Raw genomic sequence first — 23,748 nt, forward strand, 5'->3', positions numbered from 1 at the left:
AGGTTGTTGCGATGTGGGGGTCTGGCAGTTTAGGGGTTAATATAGTTTAATTTAGGTTGTTGCGATGTGGGGGTCTGGCAGTTTAGGGGTTAATAGGTTTTTTTTTGTGGTAGTGATGTGAGAGGCCAGAGGTTTAGGGGTTAATAGCTTTATTTAGTTGCGGCGATGTCGGGGAGCGGCAGAATAGGGGTTAATAGATTTATTATAGTGTGGGCGATGTTGGGGTGCAGGGGAATAGGGGTTAATAGTGGTGGCGATATCGGAAGTGGCAGATTAGGGGTTTATAGTTTTATTTAGGTGGCAGCGATATTGGGGGTGGCAGATTAGAGGTTAATAATTGTATGTAGGTGGCGGTTATGTCGGTGGGGGGCAGATTAGGGGTGTTTAGATGTGGGGTTTATGTTAGGGTGATAAGTTTAAATGTTAGTTTTTTTCCCCATAGACATCAATGGGGCTGCGTTACGGAGCTTTTCTTTCTGCGATCGCAAGTGTTACTTTTTTCTGACCCGCTCTCCCCATTGATGTCTATGGGGAAAGCGTGCACGAGCACGTCAAAACAGCGCTTGTTTTTCTGCGCTATAGGGGGTTAAATAACGCAACTTTTGTTGCGTTCGTTAATTTCCCTATAGCGCGCATAACTCGTAATCTAGGTGAATGTTACTTGAACTTATAATTCTCTGCACATTATCAACCTGCGTTTAAACTGCTACAATAACTTATTCATTTGGCATCAAGGTGACAAAGATGAATGCAATGCTTTTTTATATTCAGATAATCTACCTAGCCATGCTGATTTCTAGATAAGTATCCATTGAATAAATTAAAGGGACACTGAACCCAAATTTTTTCTTGTGTGATTCAGATAGAGCTCTGTGAAAAGCATTGCTGGGCTAAAAGAAGTTGCACCCAGGTGGTAAATCGCCATAGAACAGGCTAACAATGGTATTGAGCTGGTTGTTCGTTCCTGTGAGTGCATTTCTCTCTGTGTGTATTTAGTCTTTTTCATTTAAAGATAGCAAAAGAACGAAGAAAAATTGATAATAAGAGTAAATTAGAAAGTTGCTTAAAATTGCATGCTCTATCTGAATCACAAAATAAATATTTTGGGTTCAGTGTCCCTTTAAGTGAGTTATTGAATCACTTTTAAATGGTAAGACCCTGGATTCACTTTATTCTCATATCAAGCCCACATGCCTCACACAGTTTTCCAAACTGCAGGATCAACAAACCTTATCATTTTTCTTTTATCATTTTAATCTTGCTTGGAAAATAGCACTCCCTGTTGACACACTTATGATATTGTGCATTAACTTTAATTGTCTCACCAAAACAATAGCTAATATAGCTAATCAATTAAACAGCTTTCTTCTTCCCAATCAATATGGTTTTATGCCACAGAGCATCATTTTGATTAGGCATGCCATTGCAGCCAATTTTCATGTGTTTATTTTAATTTTGCAACTGTACATAATATCTTAGTAGTATTAATGGAAAAAACTTTTACATATAACTGAATAATTTTCTTATTCTTATGTCTTTTTCCCTAAACTTTTTTTTTTTGCTAATTGTTCGTTACTGAGAAGTTGCATGCCTAGGCAGAGTGGGAATTGTTCCATCATCTACATACCAAATAAAATGTAATTCCCATTTAATTTCCTAACTACAACAGTAATTTTTGGTGCATAGTTTATTTTGATCAAATGAATGCATGTAACACACGTTATGTTGTAATTCTTTTTACACGTTTGGAAATTCTCCCATATTCTTGGGGGATATCATATGATCTTTGTTTTCTTATCCATTAATCTATATACATTGTGCTCTTAATTCTTACATGCAAGAATAAATGGGCACATATATGATCCTCAGTTTTAATGTCATTCTTTAGGGATATCATTTTTTTAAAGTTATTTCAGAGATTGACCCACATTATTTGAAAGTAGCTAATAATGTCAGGAGGGACTTTTTATCTTTTGCTGTGGTTCCAGAAGTTTACGATTCTTTGGCCAATCATATTTGTTTAGCTTTCTTTATTACCTAAAAGCTCAGTAAATACTTGTGTACTTTTTTGTTGAATTATGATCTTAAAAGAACTGTAACACTACTGTAGGGTAGCAGGCAGCTGGTCTTCTCTACATATGTTAACTGAATTTTACCATTTTAATATGTTTGCTTGTATGCAAGCAGCATTGTGTATTTTATTTTTTTAGAGAGACCTAGTTAAGCAATTATTTTATTAGCCATACCTTTATATGGGCTGCATCTATACAATGAAGATATTTGGGTTATTTTCAAGTAGACATTGACTTTTATCCTCCTTGTGTCTTTATTTATTATTCAGATACAGCATGCAGTTTTAAAGGGACATTAAAGTGAAGGTCAAGTCTGGCTTAGTGGTTAACAGTTTTAGCAAGATTAGCTAAATTAAGTATGATGTTAAGTCATCAAATTCTTTATAACTAATAATAAAAGTTGTATTTTTTACCTTTTAAATCGCATCTGTGTCACTTGTATTATCCGCCCGCCATATTGCCGTAATTGATTGACAGTTTTTTAATATGTTCTATCCAATCTATTTTTTACCCCCGTGGCGTCCTGCCCCTTTTCTATAGCGTCATTACTCAATTATGCTCATGCGTATAAAAAATGTGAGCGTCATGCTCATGCATGAAGCACGCATGTGCAGTCCGCTCTCTCATTATTTTGGATACGAGCGAGTGAGTGACTAACAGTATTGCGTAACAGTTGAAAAGGAAACGCATGCGCTACACAGTGAAAAATACGCATGCGCATTTCAAAAAGGTTGTTGTGCACGAGCGTAGGGAACTTGTAGGAACGATAGCTACGTCACTAAAGAAAAATAAGGAAGTGTGGTAGGGGAGGGGCAAATATCGATAACGGAGGTATTATATTTATTTGTTTTATTTGAAAATGACTAATTTTTTTGAAATATAAAGTTAGCGACTGTAATACGTTGATGTTAAGGTTTCTATGGGTGTATTGCATTTAGATAAAATTGACCTTCACTTTAAGCACTACATACATGCTATATGGAATGATGAATTCAAAGAACAGATTAGTCAGAGAATAACATGTTGATGTATTTTTAAAGGGACAGTCTACACCAGAATTTTTTTTATTGTTTTAAAAGATAGATAATCCCTTGATTACCCATTTCCCAGTTTTGCATAACCAACACAGTTATAATAATATACTTTAAACCTCTTTGATTATCTTGTATCTAAGCCTCTGCAAACTGCCCCTTTTTCAGTTCTTTTGACAGACTTGCAGTCTAGCCAATCAGTGCCTGCTCCCAGATAACTTCTCGTGCACAAGCACAGTGTTATCTATATGAAATATGTGAACTAACACCCTCTAGTGGTGAAAAACTGTTAAAATGCAATCTGAAAGAGGTGGGCTTCAAGGTCTAAGAAATTAGCATATGAACCTCCTAGGTTAAGCTTTCAACTAAGAATACCAAGAGAACAAAGCAAAATTGGTGATAAATGTAAATTGGAAAATTGTTTAAAATTACATGCTATATCTGAATCATGAAAGTTTATTTTGGCCTAGACTGTCCCTTTAAGGTTTTGTTAGCTGTTTAAATATTGACAAAATAAGTGTAAAGTTTTGTTGTCTCTAAAACAATGGGAGCTGCCATGTTGTAACTTAGGTTACTTTCTCTGCTGTGGACAATTAGAGACAGTTATAAATAGGCCACTAGAGTGTGCAGCCAATGGCTGTGTGGACTATAACAGTGTTCTGCAATTCAATTTCTAACAGGAACTAAAAAGCTCACAATTTCAGAATGGAATTTACAGGAAAATGGGTCGACCTAACAGAGGCTTTTTATGTATATGATTTATTGTTTTATAATAACATCTCAAAGTGTTTAATGCCCGCTGAGAGAGTCTCCAATTCACTTATTGAATCAAATGTACTTTGTTCTCTTGGTATCCTTTGTTTTAAAGTAGGTAGGTAGACTCAGGAACTTGCATGTGGCAGAAGCAGTATATGGCAGTTGTTTTGCAAGAATGCTTTTAAAAAAAATAGTATACATTGTGGGAACACTGCTGCCATCTAGTGCTCAAAGATTGTCTTTTAAAACTGCTGCCATATAGTTCTCCAGACATGTGCTTGCTATCTACTTTTATTAACTGTTATGTCTGTTGTGCTGGTGGTTTTGTCCACAGTTAGGTTTATTAGGGCTGTTGTTTTGTCTTCCTCCTTATCTAATTTCTCATCACTTGCCTGTCATTTATGGTGGTTTCTTCTTTAAATTTTAATTCTGAAATTGTGTTTCCCACTGAGATAAACTTCCATTCTGGAAAATGAAAAGTCCGGAAAATGTCCAAACTTTCATTAGGTAGCTGGATTAACTCAGGCCTATCATGATGCATCGTAAAGGGACAGTCTACACCTTAGTCATCTTAAAGAGTTACCTTAGATTAAGCTGCAAATAGCCTTCTGCACCTTTTCTATATCACACAGCAGGAACAGTAAAAAAAGTTATTTTAAAATGAATATTGTTTCTGGCCAGTTTGAAATGGCTGCCAAGCTCAGCCCACTGATGACATCACAATCTGGGCTGCATCTATGCATTCTGCTGAATAGCATTGACAGTCTGTTGAATCCAACTAGTGAGCCTTTTTTGATTGGATGCCATATGCAGCCCATATCATGATGTCATCAGTGGGCTGAGCTTGGCAGCCATTTCAAACTGGCAAGAAACACTATTCATTTTAAAATAACTTATTTACTGTTCCTGCTGCATGATATAGAAAGGGTGCAGTACGCTATTTGCAGCTCAATCTAAGGTAAGACTTTAAGATGACTAAGGTGTAGACTGTCCCTTTAAATGGAATGTTTATGCAAAGTAGCCACAATGTTTTCCTAAAAAAAAAAAGGACTGTTTAGCAACAAGATGTCACAGTTCTTTCTCAGTCCTAGGCAGATGTTTTCTTCCCTCTCTAGAATTCTTATGGCCTACCTTTGGTACTGGCCCACGTATTCTGATAAGTTCCATGAGGGAGAGAAAAAAATATTTATTGCTAATAAAAGGACAGTCTACTTGAAAATGTTATTGTTAAAAAAAAGATATTTAATCCCTTTATTAACCATTCCCCAGTTTTGCATAACAAACACTGTTATATTACCTCTGTTATTACCTTGTATCTAAGACTCGTCAGGCTGCCCACTTATCTCAGTTCTTTTGACAGACTTGCATTTTAGCCAGCCAGTGCTGACTCATAAATAACTCAATGGGAGTGAGCACAATGTTATATATATGGCATGCATAAACTAGTGCTGTCTAGCTGTGAAAAAAACGTCAAAATGTAATGAGATAAGAACAGGGGCGGAACAACCATTGGTTCAACAGGTGCAGTGGCACCAGGGCCCAAGTGCTGGAAGGGGCCCATAGCAGCCAGTCTATACATAACCATATGCAGAAAGTGTACTCTCCTAAACCCAGGAAGCTTTTTATTAGTGCAGGTTGCAGATCTATCTATCCTCAAAATCATAATACAGAGCAGGATGTATATCATTATTATTGCTTATTACCAAGTTACCTTTGGGGGGCCCAAAATATATTTTTTTGCACCAGGGCCCCCTGTTGTGTAGGTCCACTACTGGATAAGAGGCGGCCTTCAAGATCTTAGAAATCAATTTGAGCCTACCTAGGTTTAGTTTCCAACAAAGAATACCAAGAGAACCAAGCAAATTTGATGATAAAAGTAAATTGGAAAGTTGCTTAAAAATGCATGCCCTATCTGAATGATGAAAGTTTAATTTTTACTTGACGGTCCCTTTAATAACTCATATTGTTCAGATTCATTGTAGAACCATACAAACACCCATCCTGCTTGGCACAAGTTTTTGTTTGTGTTCTGAAGGTAAACCCCTCCCTTTCTTCACTACCATTAAAGAGTATCAGAATTATAATACAACAACTGTGAATAAATGTTTAATTCACTGATAGATAATGCTGTTTTTTGATGTAATACAAACATTTTCTTTTCTTTTTTGTCATTTAGGTACCCTGAATATGAATTTATTAGCGATAATTCCATTTCTTGGTCTGCCAGTCTGCATAACCGATACACTGAAAATTCACTCCGGGGTGTCATTCTTGATATCCACTTTTTATCACAAGCCGACTTCCTTGTCTGCACATTTTCCTCACAGGTACATTTCTAAATTGATACCATAGTATCCTCTGTTTGAAAATATATCTCTGTAAAGACATTCGGAACATGCAAATATAATATATTAAAAAAAACTGTTAATAAAAGTATATTACTGAGTTTCTTCCAGGGTTACAGTGATAGATTTAGTAGATTTATACCATACAAACACAAGGGCGTGTTTACACCCTACTAGGTGGCTTCCTGTTTTAAGAATAGACTGACTGGCATTAAGGTAGCTAATGAAAAGCAGTCCATGCTCTTACCCCGGGGTCATCAATTGTGGCCCTCCAGAGGTTTTGGAACTACATTTCCCATGATGCAAAGCCAGCTAAAATGGTCCACAACTGATGACCTCTGATCTAACGGATTAGAGCATGAAATTGTTTTGATTATGATGGCCATTTAAGTAGCACAATTCTCCCCAAGTATATCTTTTTTTGTTATTCACTACTTTTTATATAACAAAGTTATCAAGTAGGAAAATGAGGAACCTCTTTGTAGATAAGTTGTTCTACAAGTTGTGAAATGAGTAAGTAATCATAATTTTAAATTCCATTTCTTTTGTTTCTGAATAAAAAATATAATGTATTTGTTGACCTTCATTGTATGCCATGCAAAGGATCTGAAATCTGTAACATCCCATATGGTTCTGGTTTGTAAACAACTGTGTGTCACATGTAACCCTCAGAGACTTCCCCAGCTGATACATCCTTTTTTCATCAGTCAGGAATCAATGTCAATTTTTACCCTTCCAGAAAGCCTATTTCCTTCATTGTAGTTAATAACACACCTGCACTGCCACTCCACTTTTCTTCCACTCCATTAATTAACACACACACACACTATAAACACATTTTACCTAGGTCCAGTGTTAAGGTTAAAATATTGCTCTGCTCTTTTGAGTACTTGGGAGGACACAGTTTCCATTACTGCTTATTGATTCTGTTTTTATACACTCACTTTACTACGTAACATTTGTAAGTTAAACTTATTACTAATTAACATCTGCTTTTAATGCTTCTCAATTGTTGTTCTTGTGACAGGTTAATTATTTTTTTGTATTCTATATTGTAAAGTTTTATGAATATACTGTGGTGTTATAGGCGCCAATATTTTGTTGTCTAGCTGAGGTTAGATGGTAAAAAAACAACAAATGTATTATTCATCATGTTTTGAGAGGATGGATTTTAGCTGGTTAGAGGGCCAGTCTAAACCAAATGTGTATTGTTTAAATAGATAGATAACAACTTTATTACCTATTTCCCAGCTTTGTACAACCAACATTGTTATATTAATATACTTTTTAACATCTTTTTGCCTGTATCTAATCCTCTTCAGGCCGCCTCTTCTCTTATGCATTTTTTTTAAATTAAATATTTTTATTAAATATTTCTTTTAACAACGAGTGTACATATAATGACAGTTTACACTTGACATCAACGTTCAAGGAACATCAGTAGAAATACAATTGCAAAAACATTGTAATATGTGCTTTCTTGAGCTTTTTCTGTAGGGTTTGAGAGTCCATATAAACATATCTTATTTATCCACTTGGGACGGGATATTGCATTATTGGTGATGCAGAAACAGTTCAATTATTTTCAAAAATAGGTAGATGCATTTGACAGTACTAGAGTAAAGTTAAAGAATAATACAGAAAACAGTTCAGGTTTTCACAGTATAACTTTGCATAGTTATTAAACGTCTGAGTGGCATCATTTTTATTACACATAATCAGAGGTAACTATTATGCATTTTTATAGCTTTTCACAGCTAGACAGTGCTAGTTCATGTGTTCCATATAGGTACCAGTCTGTGCACTCCCGTGGAGTTATTTATGAGCCAGCACTAATTGGCTAAAATACAAGTAAATAACCCTGATATATAGTGGTAGTCTGTAGAGGCAAATATACTAGTAATCACAGAGGTAAAAAGTATATTGCAGTGTTGGTTATGCAAAACTAGGGAATTGGTAATACAGGAATTATCTATGTTTTTAAATGATAAACATTTTGGAGTAGACTGTCCCTTTAAGTCAGGATCTAGGGAGTAAGGATTATCCCAAAAAGTTAGTGTTAAAAATAAAATAGCTTAGCATCAAGTAAGTAATTTAAGAAGAAGACTGTAATATAAGGCTGCATTATCTCTACATATAAAGCATTGGTAGATGGTAGAATTGCTCATGTTTAGCATTTGTGTGCACCCCTGATGTGTTACCTTTAAAGAGTTTCATACCATTCTCGATGGAAATGTACAATTGCTTTCATCTCCTACCCTTTCACAACCTCAGGCATGACTGAATAGCTTATTGCCATTAAAGCAGAAGCATGTTCCTTATGTCAAATCATGTCAACACCAACACTAGTGAGCATCCTATCTAAATAACTAAGGTCTTGGCAATTTTTCATTTTAAATAGTACAGTAATAAACATTTATTGTTTAACCTAAGACCATATTTATCATCATATTTGTTAACATTGATGGAGTTGTTTGCAGTTTCTGTAAAAAAATACATTTTAAAAGAATTGTACTCCTGCTTCAGAAGTGATTGTGCAATGATATTAATAAGAACTAAATGATATATTAAAATTAAGTATTATCTTTCTTTTTTCCTAAAATATGGACAGTCTACGACATCATTCAATTACAAGTGGGAATATTACTCCTGGTCAGCAGCAGGAGGCAAAGAGCACCACAGCAAAGCTGTTAAATGTCACTACCTACCCATAATCCCCAGTTATTCTCTTTGCCTCTGTCAATGGAGGAGGTGAAGTTTGGCGTCGGAAGAAATTAATTTATTTTTTTCGGATATTTTTCCCTGCAAGCAAGGATTTGGGGTTTAGCTGTGTCCACGTCAATCTCTGCAGCAGAGTGGTAGTGGCTTTTAAGCAGTTAGGAAGTTATAAGGTGCTTACTTTCTTTCCTAACATATTGCTGCCCTAGTTATAGAAAGCCAGAGTTGGTTACTCTGCTTTTTTTCTACAGGTCTCTGTAAGGTGTTTGTGTCCTTTCACTCCTTGTGAGCTGTCTTCCTGCCGGACAGCTAGATTGCAGGTAAGTGCTTTTTGTCTTCTAAGTCAAAAGAGACTTGCACATTAGTTCTTTTTTATTGCTGAAGAAATAAAAATGGGACATTATTAAATGGTCAGGATTTATGGGGCAGTGTGCAGGCTACACTATATGTGACATATTGTGAGACTGTTTATCGGATTCACTGTGGTAGTGTTTGTTTATGGGCTTTTTATGTAATTGAAAAGGCTGGAGTTTTATTTCTGGGCATTATTAGCCTTATGGTATATAGGAAACCTAAATGGAAAGTGACTTGTGACTTTAATTTTGATGCTCTTGAACTGTGTGAGGCAGACTTTTAATTTTATTGCTTCGGTAGGAACGTGCACTTTTTAGTTAATATTCAGTTCCTACTGAAGCCGGTCATATGACACGCTTCTCTTCCACTCTGGAGTGGAGTTGCATTGTGAATTCAGTGTTTTGCGATACCGGCTTTTTTCAAGAGCGAGAGAGCAGCCTCAGGTCTGTCTTTTAGAGTACAGTAGGGTACCTCAGCTTTTGCTGAGTTGTAGAGGTCTGAGTTGTTTATATGATTGTGGCAGCAAGCTAAGGCTCTGCTATTTGATTTTTTTAATTTAACTTTGTACTTTGCTCTGAGTTACCGAAGACTTGTCTTAAAGGGACAGTAGTTTTTTGAGAAAATTTTGATATTTTCCTTTTATTTCCACCATTTTTGTTTTGCTCAAACTAGGATGTGGTTCAGGCATCTGTTTTTTTGTTTTTAGATGCTTAATATGTTTATAATTAAAAAAAATATATGTTTTTTGTTTTTTTGTTCTACATGTTTATCTAGAACATTAGAATGTAAAGATAAATTATTGCCCTCTATGCTTTTATGTGTCTTAGGATGATGCTGTTGAGGCAATGCCATAGCTTTCTCCTCAAAGGTCCCAAGCCTCTATGGTGTCACATACAGTGCCTTGTAAGTTCCTCCCAGCTCCTGGAGGAGTTTATTTGCCTGTAGAAATTGCTGCTCAAATATCTTCTGCAGTATCTGCAGCATTATCTGCTTTTCCCTTGCTAAAGGGAAAGCGCAAGAGGAAATTTAATCTTTCAGATAGTAAGGTTACTGTTCCACCTATTGCTACGCAGGTTGTCCTTCCTTATAGGTCTGATGAGGAGGATACGTTGGTAGCTTCTGAGGGGGAAATCTCAGATTTGGACAGTATAATTCCTTTATCTGATACTGGAGTAGTATACTTTAGATTTAAGTTTGAGCACCTTCATGTAATGTTTAAGGTGGTATTGGCTTCTTTGGACGACATTGTTTAGCCAGGGATACTTTTTTCTCTGTCTCCCGTTTTTTAAAAGTTGTTTCTTGTTGCTGACTCCATTTTGGATTCATGGCGCATGGTTTCTTATGGTAGAAGGGTTTTTTTCTTATCTGGCTAAGAAAACTTTGATCCCTATAGAGGATAGCTGCTCCTTTCAGGACCCCATGGACAAGAAGCTGGTGGCTTCTTTGATAAGGGTATATCAGGGTCTTCTATGGCATCTTACAGTTTGTTGCCACTGTAGCAAGTGCTGCATTTGTTTGGTGCGATGTCTTGTCTGAGTCATTTTTACAGAAGTCTGTTGGAAATCCAAGATAGGATTAAGGCTTTCAATCTAGCCAATTCCTTTATTGATGCTAACATACATTTATTTTAGTCTGGGAGCCACGATGTCTGGCTTCACTGTCTTAGCCCACTGGGTTTTGTGGCAAAATCTTGGTCAGCTGATGTTACCTCTAAGTCCAAGCTTCTGGATTTTTTTTCCCCAAGGGTAAGACCTTGTTTGGCAGATAGAATTCCTGATATTTCGGGTGGAAGGGTCTTTTCTACTACTAGACTAGAAAAACAGACCCAAAGTATGTCAAGTAATTTTTGTTCAAACAGTAGTCTTCCTTTCCCTTTTCCAAACAGGAACAGTTTTCTTGGCAATCCAATCAGTCTTGGAGCAAGGGGAAGTAATCAAAGATGCCCGCAGCTGAGTCTAAGTCAGCATGAAGGGTCGGCCTCCGGTCCTGGTTCGGATCAAGTGGGGGGATGACTTTCTCTGTTTTGTCAAGCATGATTATAAGATATTCTAGTTCCTTGGGCTGTGGACATAATATTTCAGGGTTTCAAAATTAAATTCTAGACTTTTTAGCCCAGGGGCAGATTTCCCTCTTTAGATTATCTGCAGTCTAGGTAAAAAGAGTGGCATTCTTGAACTGTGTTCAGGACTTCTCTCCCTGGGAGTGATTGTGTCTGTTCCATTTAGGGAAAAGGGCCTAGTATTATTTTCAAATCTTTTCATGGTTCTCAGAAATGAGGGAATTTTTTGTTCTTTTCTTGACACACTCTTTCAGTTTTTGGCTTTTCCGTTTGGCCTTGCCACAGCTCCCAGAATTTTCTTTTAGGTTCTGGGGGCTCTTTTGGTAGTGTTCAGGTCTTGGGAGTAGCGGTAGCACCATACCTGAAAGACATATTGGTTCAGGTGCCATCTTTTCAACAAGCTAACTTTCATATAGAGTTTTTGTTGTCTTTTTCTATGTTCCTTCGGATGGAAGTGAATCTGGAAAAGAGTTCCTTTGTTCCAGCTACAAGGGTGTTTTTTCTTGGGGACTTTTTATAGATTTCCTATCTTTGAGAATTTTTTCTGACAGAGGTCAGAAAATCCAAAAATCTCTCCTCTTGCCTCTCTCTGCAGTTATCTGTTCGACGATCAGTAACTTTATGTATGGAGATGGTTCAAGGTCAAGAGATCCGCAGGCCGTCCTGATAGGTGCTCCGGCGGTTCTTTGGGACTTCGGTCTAGCATTCCTGTTTCCTCTCCTTCCATGAGTCATTGCTCGTATTGAACAGGGTAAAGCATTGGTAATTTTCTTAGCTCCTGCATGGCCTCATAGGATCTGGTTTGTAGACCTAGTGAAGATGTTATATTTTTCCATCCAAATCTCGTTTCTCTGAAGCTGTTTGCTTGGAGATTGAACGCTTAGTGGATTTTCTAAGTCGGTCTTTGAGACCATGATCCAGGCTCGCAAGCCTGTTTCTCGGAAAGATTTTTTCCATGAGGTATGGCATTAATGCCTTTTATTGGTGTGAATCCAAGGGCTTCTCTTGATGTAGGGTCAGGATTCCTAGAATTTTGTCTTTTCTCCAGGTAGATCTGGAGAAAGGGTTGTCAGTCCGTTTTCTGAAAGGTCAGATTTCTGCATTATCTTTTTTGCTGATCAGGTGTCTGGTAGATGTGCCAGATGTTCTATCTTTTTGTCAAGCCCTGGTCAGAATCAAGCCTGTTACTCCTTCTTGGAGTCTTAACCTTGTTCGTTATGTTTTGCAGCAGGCTCCATTTTGAGCCAATGCATTCCATAGATATTGTGTTATCTTGGAAGGTTTTGTTTCTTTTTGCTATTTCTTCTTCTTAGAGAGTCTTGGAACTCTCAGCTTTGCAGTGTGATTCTCTTTACCTTATCTTTCATGCCGATAAGGTGGTTCTTTGTTTTTAATTAGATGTTTCTCCCTATTGTGGTTTCGGATAGATATTTTAATCAGGAATTTGCTGTTCCTTCTCTCTGTCTCAATCCTTCTTCTCTTTTGAAATGTCTGTTGCACAACTTGGTTGTTGTGCGTGTGCTAAATTCTTCTTTCAGGCGACTAGGTTTTCGCCAGTCTTCTGTCCGGTTTGTTTGTTTGTTTCTCAGGGAAGTGTAAAGGTCATTAGGTTTCTGCTACTTCTCTTTCCCTTTGGTTGAGAAGTAATATTCTGGTCAGCAGCCTCCTGAGAGAATTACAGCACATTCTACAAGGGTTGTCTCCTCTTCTTGGGTTTTTAAGAAGAGGCTTCTGTGGATTGGATTTGCGGGGCTGCAGCTTGGTCCGCTCTGCATATTTTTTTCAAATTTCATCCTTTTGCCTCGGCTGAGGTTTCTTTTGGAAGATTGGTTCTTCAAGTGGTGGTGCCTTCTGTTTAGGTCTGCCTGTCTTGTTTTCCCTCCCTATTCATTCTGTTTCCTTTAGCTTGGGTATTGGTTCCCACTAGTAATTGAATGATGTCGTGGGCTCTCCATATCTTAGGAAAGAAAACAGAATTTATGCTTACCTGATAAATTTCTTTCTTTCCGGATATGGAGAGTCCACGACCACACCCTTTATTAAGACAGTTATTTTTGACTAAATCTCAGGCACCGCTACACCTTTGTGTTATTCCTTTTCCATTTCCCTTTGGTCGAATGACTAGGGATTATGGGTAGGGGAATGACATTTAACAGCTTTGCTGTGGTGCTCTTTGCCTCCTCATGCTGGCCAGGAGTGATATTCCCACTAGTAATTGAATGACGTTGTGGACTCTCCATATCCGGAAAGAAAGACATTTATCAGGTAAGCATAAATTCTGTTTTTCTGTTTTTAATCTTTCTCTCTCAAATGCTTTCTTTCTCTTGTTTTCCTTATAACATCTATCTTTTCCACTATTTGCTGTTTAACTATTTCAGTACTGAGCTGTTTCATTCACGGTGCTAGAGTGGTTTTTAGATGTTTGGTTCCCATTGCATTTATTAATACATTTAAACTTTTTTTCTATAAGGTACCCATCAAAAGGATATCTTTGTTTTTGGGAGTTTTTTGTATGTTTGTTTTCTCAGCATACCCAAGATTTTTTAGAAAATAACTTTAGTTTGTAGAAATACAAACAGAAAGATAAGCAGTCTGCCTAGAATGAACAACCTCTCAGTGGCTTGTTCTATTCCCCAATTACCACCTGGGAGCTTCTTTTTATCCCAATTGTGATTTTCACAGAGGAAAACTTTCCTGAAGTATATCAGTCTTTATACTGCCTAACAAGGTCAGTCCAGCTCCGAAATACCAGGCAATACTCCTCTGGATAAGGGAAACGGCAACCCCAGACGATCGTTTTGGCCTTCTTTGGGGCTCGTCCGTGAGGTGCAGCCATATCTCTTTAAGCACATTGGGCAAGGAGTCCACATCTGGTTTCCCCCATCACCCTTAGGGAGACTTTCCCCCATCACCCTTAGGGAGACTTTCCCCGGGTTCTAATGCAAATACAAAAATAGAAGCAGTCTGCTAGGAACGAACAACAACTCAGTGGCTTATTGTATGGCTCTGTTACCACCTGGGAGTAGTTTCTTTTTGCCCAATAGTATTGAAAAAAAATATATATTCATAAACACACATACACACACATACACACACACACACACACATACATACATACACACACACACACATTTTGCGTCATTTTATAATGCTTACAAGGTAAATAACAGCACTGGAATTACTATAACCTAAATATTATAAACACATTCTATATTCTGATCTATCAGTTCACTTTCTCAAATCGTTGAAATATAGGATTGGAATTTATATCTGTATTGTTTAATGGCAATTAATAACAGAATCAGAAGATAAAATGTATCCTTTTTGTCACTTAACACCATCTTACCATTTATGCAGAACAATAGTATGTCAAAAATGTTTAATATAGTAGATGCATTTTAAAATTACCCAGAACCCTGACTTCCCACAGGGTTGTCTTAAACAATTTGGACAAGGTATGCATGTTCTTGCCCATGTCCAAACTCAGACCAGCATGACAGTTTTAAAAAAGAAATTAAACCATCATCTTATATAGCATTTCACCAAATGTTGTATATTCTATATAGTCACCCAGTTCTCCTATTTATTTTTATTTCTGAGACTAGTGATTGCTTCCAGGTGATCATTAGTACAATGACAAACACTTCACAGTTATACTGACACAATACGCCTTTTTTGAATAGTGGAACCTGTGTCGTTTTAAATAAGAGGGTTGGGATGAGTCATAATATATTTCTATGGTGAGGGGTAATAAAGTCTAAAACCCCCAAAATAGAAGTCATGTCATTGTCAGATGTCACTGTTGCCATGGTGATCAACTAATATCTAGTTGGGAAACTCTCCTCTTACAGTGCTTATTTTGGGGTGCTAGTTTACCTTTTAAAGTCGAGAGCACTGTAAAAGGCACCTAATATACAGCTGATTGTAGTTTCGATTCACCTGCTTTCTAAATGGGCTTCCCTCTTTTAAAAATAGGGTCTCATACTCCTCTTTGTTTCATGTGGTATTAGAGCATTTGTTTTATGGGTTTCTAAAAGTGCCCTTCCCCCTTGTCAAGGTCTGTACAATTGTGTAATCTTGGCAGGTTGTCAATATTACCACTGTGATCACCTGTAACTTAGAAGTGGTGTTTTACTCCTCATTTAAAATAGGGGAAATCCCCCTTTCATTTGAGAGGTCTCATAAACCTCTAATTAAATCAGAGGAGATAATGGGGCCTCTATAGTAGCCCCCTGCCCAACCATTAGAATTTATCTGGTGTCCAGTGAGCCAGATGATCACTCTTTTGGAGGGCACTCTGAACTTTTAAATGTAGGATTCTGTGATAGCCCCCTCCCACTTAAAGTGCTTCTGCAGGTTATTGCTGTTTTTATAACGGTCACTTCCATCTTACAAGGGCAAACGCCCATCTTTTGTCCCAGTAAGGGGTTTGGGGGCTTAGATATGAGTAATACTCACCAGTAATGATCATCTACTGCAACCAAAACAATTAAGAATGGTGGGTTAAAACTTAACACACAAAAATAATGCAAAAAATAATTTATTTAGAAATTTAAAGGACCATTAATTGCGGTAGCATTGCATAATCGAAAATTGCAACATAATAACAGCCTGAATTTAAATGAGTAGTAGATTGTTTTTTGACAAATTTCAAAGTTGCTTCAATTTACCTGCCCCCTGGTGCCTCAGAAAGTGTGTATATAAAAAATGATTGTGCACATTTAGGTAATGGAAGTTATTTGTAAAGTTAAACATTGTGTGCTCTATCTGAATCATGGAAGTTTAATTTTGATTTCTTTCATGTAATTAGCAAGAGTCCATGAGCTAGTGACGTATGGGATATACATTCCTACCAGGAGGGGCAAAGTTTCCCAAACCTCAAAATGCCTATAAATACATCCCTCACCACACCCACAAATCAGTTTTACAAACTTTGCCTCCCATGGAGGTGGTGAAGTAAGTTTGTGCTAGATTCTTCGTTGATATGCGCTTTGCAGCAGGCTGGAGCCCGGTTTTCCTCTCAGTGTGCAGTGAATGTCAGAGGGATGTGAAGAGAGTATTGCCTATTTGAATTCAATTATCTCCTTCTACGGGGTCTATTTCATAGGTTCTCTGTTATCGGTCGTAGAGATTCATCTCTTAACTCCCTTTTCAGATTGACGATATACTCTTATATATACCATTACCTCTACTGATTCTCGTTTCAGTACTGGTTTGGCTTTCTACTACATGTAGATGAGTGTCCTGGGGTAAGTAAGTCTTATTTTTGTAACACTCTAAGCTATGGTTGGGCACTTTTATATAAAGTTCTAAATATATGTGTTTAAACATTTATTTGCCTTGATTCAGGATGTTCAACATTCCTTATTTCAGACAGTCAGTTTCATTATTGGGATAATGCATTTGAATAATCAATTTTTCTTACCTTTAAATTTGACTTTTTTCCTGTGGGCTGTTAGGCTCGCGGGGGCTGAAAATGCTTCTTTATATTGCGTCATTTTTGGTGCGGACTTTTTTGGCGCAAAAATTTTCTTTGTCATTTCCGGCGTCATACTTGTCGCCGGAAGTTGCGTCATTTTTTTGACGTTTTTTGCTTTAAGCATTTAGGCGCCAAATAATGTGGGCGTCTTTTTGGCGCTAAAAAATATGGGCGTCATTATTGTCTCCACATTATTTAAGTCTCTTTATTTGCTTCTGGTTACTAGAAGCTTGTTCATTGGAATTTTTTCATTTTGCTTTATATGTTGTTTTTTCTATTACATATTGCAAGATGTCTCAGATTGACCCTGAATCAGAAGATACTTCTGGAAAATTGCTGCCTGATGCTGGATCTACCAAAGTTAAATGTATTTGTTGTAAACTTGTGGTAACTGTTCCTCCGGCTGTTGTTTATAATGAATGTCATGACAAACTTGTTAATGCAGATATTTCCTTTAGTAATGTTCCATTACCTGTTGCTGTTCCATCAACATCTAATATTCAGGGTGTTCCTGTTAACATAAGAGATTTTGTTTCTAAATCTATTAAGAAGGCTATGTCTGTTATTCCTCCTTCCAGTAAACGTAAAAGGTCTTTTAAAACTTCTCATTTTTCAGATGAATTTTCAAATGAACATCATCATTCTGATTCTGTTTCTAATAATGATTTTTCTGGTTCAGAGGATTCTGTTTGAGAGGTTGATACTGATAAATCTTCATATTTATTTAAAATGGAATTTATTCGCTCTTTACTTAAAGAAGTCTTAATTGCATTAGAAATAGAGGAATCTGGTCTTCTTGATACTAAATCTAAACGTTTGAATATGTTTTTTAAACCTCCTGTAGTTATTCCGGAGGTTTTCCCCGTCCCTGATGCTATTTCTGAAGTAATTTCCAGGGAATGGAATAATTTGGGTAATTCATTTACTCCTTCTAAACGGTTTAAGCAATTATATCCTGTGCCATCTGACAGATTAGAGTTTTGGGACAAAATCCCTTAGGTTGATGGGGCTATCTTTACTCTTGCTAAACGTACTACTATTCCTACGGCAGATAGTACTTCCTTTAAGGATCCTTTAGATAGGAAAATTGAATCCTTTCTAAGAAAAGCTTACTTATGTTCAGGTAATCTTCTTAGACCTGCTATATCTTTGGCGGATGTTGCTGCAGCTTCAACTTTCTGGTTGGAAGCCTTAGCACAACAGGTAACAGATCATAATACTCATAGCATTGTTAATCTTCTTCAACATGCTAATAACTTTATTTGTGATGCCATCTTTGATATCATTAGGGTTGATGTCAGGTATATGTCTTTAGCTATTTTAGCTAGAAGAGCTTTATGGCTTAAAACTTGGAATGCTGATTTGTCTTCTAAGTCAACTTTGCTTTCCCTTTCTTTCCAGGGTAATAAATTGTTTGGTTCACAGTTGGATTCTATTATTTCAACTGTTACTAGGGGGAAAGGAACTTTTTTACCACAGGATAAATGATCTAAGGGTAAATTTAGGTCTGCTAATCGTTTTCGTTCCTTTCGTCATAATAAGGAACAAAAACCTGATCCTTCCCCTACAGGAGCGGTATCAGTTTGGAAACCATCTCCAGTTTGGAATAAATCCAAGCCTTTTAGAAAGCCAAAGCCAGCTCCCAAGTCCACATGAAGGTGCGGCCCTCATTCCAGCCCAGCTGGTAGGGGGCAGATTACGATTTTTCAAAGAAATTTGGATCAATTCGATTCACAATCTTTGGATTCAGAATATTGTTTCACAAGGGTACAGAATAGGCTTCAAGATAAGGCCTCCTGCAAAAAGATTTTTTCTTTCCCGTGTCCCAATAAATCCGGTGAAGGCTGAAGCATTTCTGAAATGTGTTTCAGATCTAGAGTTGGCTGGAGTAATTGTGCCAGTTCCAGTTTTGGCACAGGGGCTGGGGTTTTACTCAAATCTCTTGATTGTACCAAAGAAGGAGAATTCCTTCAGACCAGTTCTGGATTTAAAAATATTGAATCGTTATGTAAGGATTCCAACATTCAAAATGGTAACTATAAGGACTATTCTGCCTTTTGTTCAGCAAGGGCATTATATGTCCACAATAGATTTACAGGACGCATATCTGCATATTCCGATTCATCCAGATCACTATCAGTTTCTGAGATTCTCTTTTCTAGACAAGCATTACCAGTTTGTGGCTCTGCCGTTTGGCCTAGCAACAGCTCCAAGGATTTTTACAAAAGTTCTCGGTGCCCTTCTATCTGTAATCAGAGTACAGGGTATTGTGGTATTTCCTTATTTGGACGATATCTTGGTACTTGCTCAGTCTTCACATTCTGCAGAATCTCATACGAATCAACTTGTGTCGTTTCTTCAAAGACATGGTTGGAGGATCAATTTACCAAAGAGTTCATTGATTCCTCAGACAAAGGTAACCTTTTTGGGTTTTCAAATAGATTCAGTGTCCATGACCTTGTCTCTAACAGAAAAGAGACGTCTGAAATTGGTTTCAGCTTGTCGAAACCTTCAGTCTCAATCATTCCCTTCGGTAGCCTTATGCATGGAAATTCTAGGTCTTATGACTGCTGCATTGGACGCGATCCCCTTTGCTCGTTTTCACATGCGACCTCTTCAGCTCTGTATGCTGAACCAGTGGTGCAGGGATTATACAAAGATATCACAATTAATATCTTTAAAACCGATTGTACGACACTCTCTGACGTGGTGGACAGACCACCTTCGTTTAGTTCAGGGGGCTTCTTTTGTTCTTCCGACCTGGACTGTGATCTCAACAGATGCAAGTCTGACAGGTTGGGGAGCTGTATGGGGGTCTCTGACAGCACAAGGGGTTTGGGAATCTCTGGAGGCGAGATTACCAATCAACATTTTGGAACTCGATTTTCAGAGCTCTTCAGAGCTCTTCAGTCGTGGCCTCTTCTAAAGAGAGAGTCGTTCATTTGTTTTCAGACGGACAATGTCACAACCGTGGCATATGTCAATCATCAAGGAGGGACTCACAGTCCTCTGGCTATGAAAGAAGTATCTCAAATACTTGTATGGGCGGAATCCAGCTCCTGTCTAATTTCTGCGGTTTATATCCCAGGTATAGACAATTGGGAAGCGGATTATCTCAGTTGCCAAACATTACATCCGGGCGAATGGTCTCTTCACCCAGAGGTATTTTGTCAGATTGTTCAAATGTGGGGACTTCCAGAAATAGATCTGATGGCTTCTCATCTAAACAAGAAGCTTTCCAGGTATCTGTCCAGATCCAGGGATCCTCAGGCGGAAGCAGTGGATGCATTGTCACTTCCTTGGAAATATCATCCTGCCTATATCTTTCCGCCTCTAGTTCTTCTTCCAAGAGTAATTTCCAAGATTCTAAAGGAGCGTTAGTTTGTTCTGCTGGTGGCTCCAGCATGGTCTCACAGGTTTTGGTATGCGGATCTTGTCCGGATGGCTACTTGCCAACCGTGGACTCTTCCGTTAAGACCAGACCTTCTATCGCAAGGCCCTTTTTTCCATCAGGATCTCAAATCCTTAAATTTGAAGGTATGGAGATTGAACGCTTGATTCTCAGTCATAGAGGTTTCTCTGACTCCGTAATTAATACTATGTTACAGGCTCGTAAATATGTATCTAGGACGATATATTATCGAGTCTGGAAGGCTTACATTTCTTGGTGTTCTTCTCATCATTTTTCTTGGCATTCTTTTAGAATTCCTAGAATTTTACAGTTTCTTCAGGATGGTTTGGATAAAGGTTTGTCGGCAAGTTCCTTGAAAGGACAAATCTCTGCTCTTTCTGTTCTTTTTCACAGAAAGATTGCTAATCTTCCTGATATTCATTGTTTTGTACAGGCTTTGGTTCGTATAAAACCTGTCATTAAGTCAATTTCTCCTCATTGGAGTTTGAATTTGGTTCTGTGGGCTCTTCAAGCTCCTCCGTTTGAACCTATGCATTCGCTGGATATTAACTTACTTTCTTGGAAAGTTTTGTTTCTTTTGGCCATCTCTTCTGCTAGAAGAGTTTCTGAATTATCTGCTCTTTCTTGTGAGTCTCCTTTTCTGATTTTTCATCAGGATAAGGCGGTGTTGCGAACTTCATTTAAATTTTTACCTAAGGTTGTGAATTCTAACAACATTAGTAGAGAAATTGTGGTTCCTTCATTGTGTCCTAATCCTAAGAATTCTAAGGAAAGATCGTTGCATTCTTTGGATGTAGTCAGAGCTTTGAAATATTATGTTGAAGCTACTAAAGATTTCCGAAAGACTTCTAGTCTATTTGTTATCTTTTCTGGTTCTAGGAAAGGTCAGAAGGCTTCTGCCATTTCTTTGGCATCTTGGTTAAAGTCTTTGATTCATCATGCTTATGTTGAGTCGGGTAGAATTCCGACTCAAAGGATTACAGCTCATTCGACTAGGTCAGTCTCTACTTCCTGGGCATTTAGGAATGAAGCTTCGGTTGATCAGATTTGCAAAGCAGCAACTTGGTCTTCTTTGCATACTTTTACTAAATTCTACCATTTTGATGTGTTTTCTTCTTCTGAAGCAGTCTTTGGTAGAAAAGTACTTCAGGCAGCTGTTTCAGTTGGATTCTTCTGCTTATAATTTCGTTTTTTTTTTTTCATTATAAGATTTAAACTTTTTTTGGGGTGTGGATTATTTTTCAGCGGAATTGGCTGTCTTTATTTTATCCCTCCCTCTCTAGTGACTCTTGCGTGGAAGATCCACATCTTGGGTATTCATTATCCCATACGTCACTAGCTCATGGACTCTTGCTAATTACATGAAAGAAAACATAATTTATGTAAGAACTTACCTGATAAATTCATTTCTTTCATATTAGCAAGAGTCCATAAGGCCCACCCTTTTTTTGAGGTGGTTATGATTTTTTTGTATAAAGCACAATTATTCCAATTCCTTATTTTTTATGCTTTCGCACTTTTTTCTTATCACCCCACTTCTTTTCTATTCGTTAAACTGATTTGTGGGTGTGGTGAGGGGTGTATTTATAGGCATTTTGAGGTTTGGGAAACTTTGCCCCTCCTGGTAGGAATGTATATCCCATACGTCACTAGCTCATGGACTCTTGCTAATATGAAAGAAATTAATTTATCAGGTAAGTTATTACATAAATTATGTTTTTAGTGCTCCTTTAAGCTATATGATAACTTTAAAAGGACATGAAACCCAAAACATTTCTTTCATGATTTGGATAGAGCAAAGAATTTTGGAAAACCTTCCAATTTACTTCTATTATATAATTTGCTTTGTTCTTTCTCTATCCTTTGGTAAAAAACATACCTAGGTAGACTCAGGAGCTTGGAACTAGCTGCTGATTGGTGGCTGCACAAATATACCTCCCAGTTGTCTATTGCTGCTTCTTCAATAAAGGATACTAAGAGAATAAAGCACAATTGATAATATAAGTAAATAAAAAAGTTGTTTAAAATTCTATGATCTATCTGAATTATGAAAGAAATATTATGCGTTTCATTTCACTTTTTTAAGATGACATCCTGATATACAGCAGTCCAACATGACCAACTGGTTTTATTTGAATATTTATTATTATTATTAAGGTAATTGTTAAATTTGTAGGTCAACACTTTTTATCATTATCTTTTTTTACTATAGGAATTTAGCTTTGTTATTCTTGGTTTTCATCTTAAAACCTGAATTCATTATTTTATTGCATAATCCAATATTCTATGCACCAGAATCTCTGCTTTAATGAGAAGATGTAAATGGGATAAAATTGTGAGATAATTGGAAGACTTTGAAAGAGGTTAATTCATTTGAGAGTCTATCAATTGATTCCTGTCATTCGTTTTTTTTTTTTAACCCTGTGATTAATTATGGTGTCTCTATATCTTTTGATACATTTCAGTATTCTAAATGCATATGTGGAATTGGCTATAACAGTCCAAAAAACCTGAAATGTATCTTTTATGATTCAGATAGAGCGTGCCATTTTAAACAACTTTCCAATTTACATCTATTATCAAATTTGCTTTGTTCTTTTGGTATCTTTTGTTGAATGAGTAGAAATGCACTACTGGTAACTAGCTGAACACATCAGGTACGCCAATGACAAGAGGCATATATTTACGGTAAACAATCAGAAGCTAGCTCCCAGAGTGCATTGCTGCTCCTAGGCTTGCCTAGGTATTCTAGGTAACAAAGGATAGCAAGAAAACAAATTAGATAACAGAAGTAAATTGGAAAGTTGTTTAAAATTATATTCTCTATCTAAGTAACGAAAGAAAATTATGGGTTTCATATCCCATTTTAACCTAGTTTTTTTTATTTTTTTTTATTTATTATTTCTTTATTGAAGAATTTTATACAATACATATATTAATTGAGTTACAACTTCTTAGTTGACATATACATGTATACAAATTCTTTACTGGGTAATGCATTGGTCTCAACAAATCTTTCTATAAGAACTAAGTAACCTAAGAAACTAAACTAAACTAAAACTAGAATTAAAAATATAGCAGTGACAATGGAGGCAGCACAAATTGCTCTTCTGTTGTTCCATGTTGCCACTAATTGTAAAGGGTGGTTCCACCTGTACTTAATGTTCAGGGATCTCAGATGAGATGTCAGTGGGGCCAGTTCTTTCCTCTTTTGAAGAGTTCTAGTAGAGAGATCTGCATAAATCTGGAGATTTACACCTTCGAAATGTATTGGTTGTTTATTCCTTGCCTTTCATCATTTGCTCCTTCACAGAGTAGTTAGTTATCCTGACGATAATGTCTCTTAGTGGGGCACCTTCTGGAGGGGAAGGTCTTAGAGCTCTATGAGCTCTGTCAATTTCAACTGAGGGCGGATCTTCCTGGTTTCTGAGATTTGAGAATAGTGATTGTAAGTACATAGGTAAATCTGCTGCCTGGACTGTTTCTGGGATTCCCCTGATTCTTATATTCTGCCTCCTGGAT

At 37.1% G+C, this 23,748-nt stretch overlaps 1 protein-coding gene across 1 annotated transcript in view; it reads left to right on the forward strand.

Moving 5' to 3' along the window:
• The window catches only part of FUT8 (fucosyltransferase 8), a 678,563-nt gene that overhangs the window by 605,572 nt on the left and 49,243 nt on the right, over positions 1-23,748 (forward strand). Inside the window, exon 10 of the mRNA XM_053697682.1 lies at positions 6,036-6,186. Within this exon, the coding sequence (XP_053553657.1) occupies positions 6,036-6,186 (151 nt within the window). The remainder of the gene's footprint in view (positions 1-6,035; positions 6,187-23,748) is intronic.

This window comes from Bombina bombina, chromosome 1, assembly GCF_027579735.1.
Source record: "Bombina bombina isolate aBomBom1 chromosome 1, aBomBom1.pri, whole genome shotgun sequence".
NCBI lineage: Eukaryota > Metazoa > Chordata > Amphibia > Anura > Bombinatoridae > Bombina > Bombina bombina.